The sequence below is a fragment of the Lactuca serriola genome, chromosome 8, assembly GCF_051521515.1.
Source record: "Lactuca serriola cultivar US96UC23 chromosome 8, Lser_US96UC23_V15, whole genome shotgun sequence".
Lineage (NCBI taxonomy): Eukaryota > Viridiplantae > Streptophyta > Magnoliopsida > Asterales > Asteraceae > Lactuca > Lactuca serriola.
This window is the reverse complement of record NC_136415.1, coordinates 261,183,138-261,188,448: the sequence shown is the minus strand read 5'-3', so window position 1 is coordinate 261,188,448 and position 5,311 is coordinate 261,183,138. Positions and strand designations below refer to the sequence as shown.

Sequence of the window (5,311 nt, the reverse complement as noted above, 5' to 3'; positions counted from 1 at the left end):
CATTTAATATGCATTAATTACTTTTTTAAAATAACTAAAATGATTGGTCCAAAATCAGTCATACATGCACACAATAGATAGTGAAAACATTTGAACCTAACTCTCTCTCTGTCTCTGTCTCTGTCTGTCTCTCTCTCTCTCTCTATATATATATATATATATATATATATATATATATATATATATATATATATTGTGTTAGGATTAATATATAGTTAGGTTCAAATGTTTTCAGTATCTATTGTGTGCATGTATGATTGATTATGGAGCAATCATTTTAGTTATTTTAAGAAAGTAATTAATGCATATTAAATGCTGAAGATATAATTAATATTCATTATATCTTTAACATGTAATATGCATTAATTACTTTCTTAAAATAACTATAAATATTGGTCCAGAATCAATCATACATGCACACAATAGATAGTGAAAACAAAATAATCTAACCATATATATATATATATATATATATATATATATATATATATATATATATATATATATATATATATATATGTGTGTGTGTGTTTAAAATTTTTATAACAAAAATTATCTTAAATTAAAAACAAAATATATTTAAAAGATATATATATATATATATATATATATATATATATATATATATATATATATATATATATATATATATATATATATACTAATTGTTTACCCGCGCAAAGCGGCGGGCGACAAATAGTTTGTTTCGACAATTAATTTCTTTTCGATGGAGAATGATTATTTTCAATTTAATCATTAGTTTGTTTTAGGAAACATGTCATATTAAAAATAAAAAAAAATTCATGAAATGACCAAATTATAGGGTGTTGAGTATTTATTTAGATGAAAAAAGATCTGGTCAAAACCTTGGAAGAGAAGATTTATAGGAGTTTGTTTAAATTTTAATATTATTTTATTAATGATTAGTTGTACAATTAGCTTAATGATTTGGACGTTTTAAAAAAATATTATTATTTTATTCAATCTATTTTTAGAAATAATGAGATTTGTTTTATAAGACAGTAACAAAAAATATCTTAAATTAAAAACAAAATATATTTAAAAGGTAAATAATTCCCCACAAAGAAAAGATATATATATTTTTTTCTAAAAATCTGTCCCCAATCATCTCTCTCATCCCATTCTAATGAATAGTCACCCACCTCCCATTTCTAGCTTCCTCTCTTCACCCCCTTCAAAATCTCTTTCTAGTCATCTGTTTATGAATACCCTTCGCCCAAGGTATTTCCCCCGCTCTCTCTCTCTCTCTCTCTCTCTCGATTTTCGGATTCGTTTTGTGAACAGTATTTGATTTCCGTATTCGACATGTTTATCTCATGTATATATGTTTATTCATTAATATGAATCGCGTTTTATGTTTTCTGTGTGCAGGTGTTGTTGATTTTGCATACAGATCTCGATTTTTTTCTGATTGAAAGAGTTTCGAGATGATGAATCGCTGTGCATATCAACAGCAGAACAACAACAACATCAACAACAACGCCTTGGTGAGAAGTGAAGAGACGATGAACGGCGTTGTTTGCCCGAAACCTCGTCGATTGTATCTCTTGAATCCTTCAATGAAAGAGTCCATTTCTACCTCATCTCCTCGATGGCAGCAGCACTATTCCATGTATTGTTTCAATTTCTGTTTTACTTTTCTCATTTTTCGTTCGATTTATCTCCAGATGTTTTGATTCTGATTTGGTTCTGATGTTTAAAACAGTCATCAAACGGAGACGCATGAATCAAAATCAAGGATGGAGCTTCTAGATATGATTTTGACGAAGGTATCAACGAACTTCTGTGATTTGTGTGATATAATTTCAAACTGAATTCTCGGTAATTTGAGATCAAAATTACAAGCCATTTTTTTTTTTTCACTTTGGTACATCATGATTTCGCCACTTACGAAAAGTCAAAATTCCTTGAAATCACCTTCTAAACTTTTACTTCGATTTATGGGATTCAAGTCGAGTGTCCAATTTTCCTTTAATTTGAAAGTGACGTTTGAGTCCAAAATTTTGTTTCTTTCTGTTCAACTTTTTCAGGGATTCTGCTGGCTAATTCTTAATTGGGGCTTTATTATATAACTGTAGACTCATTAGACTAAACTTTTGATATTATATGGTCAAATACTTTGAATTCCTCAATTTGGGTATAATATTTTACCAATTTTGTTCATCATTTTCTTATAATTTATCATTTTATTGGCAAAGATCTTGTCATAGATCACATTCTTTTCGACTATAGAATACTCCTACACCCATTTTAATTTCCATGGAGACTTTGCTACCATGGTTGGTGGGTTTGTATCGAAACATGGAAATCTCATTCTGTCATGAATCCGATTTCACCAAAAACCAAAAAAATCACAACTTTTATTGCATGTTGTACAATAAGGTTTTAACTACTTGATTGAAAACCAGTGGAGGTGTTTAATGTTATAGTACCTCCAAGATCCAGCTTTATTTTGGTTGTTATTACTCCCCCTTTTTAAAATAAGAAAGTTATTTTGGTTGTTATTACTCCCCCTTCTTAAAATAAGAAAGTCAAACCTTTTTACTTAAAATCTCATCTCGTCATCTTTTATTTCTTTTTTTTCTTATAGGAATGTTATGGTGGTGCTGAAAAATCCAACAATGTGGTATCATCATCACCACCATTCTTTTGTGGGTCTCCACCTAGCCGGGCGGCAAACCCGGTGGTCCAAGATGCTCAATTTGGTAACGAAAACCCAAACCCACCATCACCCACCATCGAAGCCTCACCATCTTCCCGTAAAAGTGGCGGAAGTTGTGCCAGAGGAAAATTTGGACAAAAATGCCCTGCGGTCAGGGTCGAAGGATTCAACTGTCGGGGCATTTCCGCTGTTGCTTAGAAGATCGATAAGCACAAAGTGAATTTTGATGAGAGAGGGACATTTATGTCTAGTTTTTTTTTTTTTTTTTTTTTTTTTTTTTGTATATGTAGAGGTTAAACAACTTGTCATCAAGTGTGTGATGGTTTGGGTCTTTTGAGTCGTTAAAATGTGTATATGTGTTTTGAGAGAGGTGAATAAGCATGAGAAGGGCAAAAGGGTAATTTACTTTCTGTTGATGATGGGTAGTGTTTAGAAAGAGGGGAGAGATAAAAGGGTTACAATTCTTGTCCTTGATTGTAATTTTGTCTACAAGGCAAGGAGAAAACCGTCTTTTTCTAATGGAGCTTTTCGCTTTTGCTTTTTGGTTTGTTGTTCAATTCTATTCTGCTGACTGTATATGATAAGATTTGTGTAGATCATAGGATCACGTGGCTTTGGAATTTTTCTTTGTACTTTTCAATTCACGCATTTATGGCTTCTTGTTAACTCAAAATATGGATCGCATTCAAACAAATATAAATTTTGTTTACCAAGTTTTACATTTACATATTCTTTAGATATATGTATTTAATTTTATACAGTTGATTTGTTAACGTAAGTTGACTTGTTCATGAAAAATAGGTTCCAAATCATTATTTTTAATTTATAAAAAGTTATTATAAATAATTAACAAATTTTTTGTTTGTTTTTAAAAAAATAATAGTTTAAAAAAATAAAATGATTAACTAACAATCTGTTTATTTTGTCCATAAAATACAATTAAAAATTATGAAATAATAGTATTTTGTGAAAATAAATTTCTACATGTTTAACTTTTAATAATGTATTTTAAACAATAATATTTTGTGAAGCAAAAAGTTACGTACTTGTGACCATGATAATTTTTATATTTCAAATGTCTCGTAGGAAGTAAAGTTTACGAGCTTGGCCAAACATATTCTTGATTTTGATAAAATTTAGACTAAGTTATAGTTTTGGTCCCTATGGTTTAGTTAGATTCATATTTTCAGTCGAACTTTTAAAATTTTGACAAGAATCATCCCCGTGGTTTAAATAAATTGCAGTGTACATCTGCTGTCCATTTAAAAAGACCATTTTACTCTCACTATTTATTTTTATTTTTTAGAAATTTTATTCGTTTTCGAGTTATATGATTTCCAATTAGTCATTATATAATTTGAAATTCATTTTCGAATTTCGGTTAACCTATCTATTAATCTTATTAAAAAAATAAATCTATAACTAATATATGTTAATAATATTCACATTTAACGAATTTTTTTTTATATTTTTTTACAAAGAATATTTTAAAAATATAAACAAACAAAACGCCAAAAAAATGTATTCAAACACAATGTCAAAAAACTAGAAACAATTATTCAAAATAATATATACGAACTAAATGTAAAAAACATTAAACAATAAATAAAATAAAATGTAAGCAAAATAATATAAAAAATTTAGACAATAATATATATATATATATATATATATATATATATATATATATATATATATATATATATATATATATATATATATATATATATATATATATATATATATATAGGGTTAGATCCGTTGAAACGTTAGATCAAAATTAATTCATTCAGGGCATGATCGTCATCTTACCGATCTCATTTAATGTTTATTTTTTTTTGTTATTGGAAAAATTAATTAAAAGTTTTAAAAATTAACATAACAAATAAAATTTCGGATTTTTTTTAATATTTTTCGTTTTTTTTTTAAATATGCAGATTTTTTAATTTTTTCAGAATACATGAATTTTTTAAAAATTTGAAAAAAAAAATATTTCTTTAAAACTGCAATTTTAAAAAAAAAAAAAAAAAACTGCATTTTTCTTAGAACAACTGTAATTATTTTTTTAAAAATTGCATTTTTTTTTCTTCAAAAAAACTACAATTTTTTTCAAAAAAAACTGCAATTAAAAAAAAACTATATATTTTTTAAAAAAAAGTAAAATGTTAAAAATCAGTAAGTTTTACCAAAAAAAAAACTAGATTAGTTAAAAAAAACTTTACTTTTTTTAACAAAAAAAAATAAACGTTTTAGATTCAAATGTATATTTATTATACTATAATATTCGTAAGTAAATCATAGAAAATATCATTTTTATTAATCAATCTATAAACATAATATAACAAATAATTTACTCGATACATAATAAAAAATAAAAAATGCTACAAAGATTCACAGTCTTATCATTTCTTCATATCAAGATTTCCATATTTTTTTCAATTTATCACTTTTCACCTCTTCAATTTTTCAACAAATTCATCAAAACCTACAAGAATTTAAAAAAAAAATGATTAATGCAAGAACACTCAGAAAAATGCACATGTATATATCATATAAGATTCACATATGATTATATCATGTAAGATTCAAATGTGATTATAAAATGTAATATTCACATGTGATTGCATC

General features: G+C 26.3%; 1 protein-coding gene across 1 annotated transcript; it reads left to right on the top strand.

Moving 5' to 3' along the window:
• Window positions 1-1,108: 1,108 nt before the first annotated feature.
• On the top strand, window positions 1,109-3,225 carry LOC145070122 (uncharacterized). The gene is made up of 4 exons (XM_079017069.1): window positions 1,109-1,242; window positions 1,393-1,633; window positions 1,727-1,790; window positions 2,612-3,225. Exons 2-4 carry the CDS (start codon window positions 1,449-1,451, stop codon window positions 2,879-2,881), a joined length of 519 nt encoding a protein of 172 aa, XP_078873195.1. The 5' UTR covers window positions 1,109-1,242; window positions 1,393-1,448; the 3' UTR covers window positions 2,882-3,225.
• The last annotated feature ends 2,086 nt before the right edge of the window (window positions 3,226-5,311 follow it).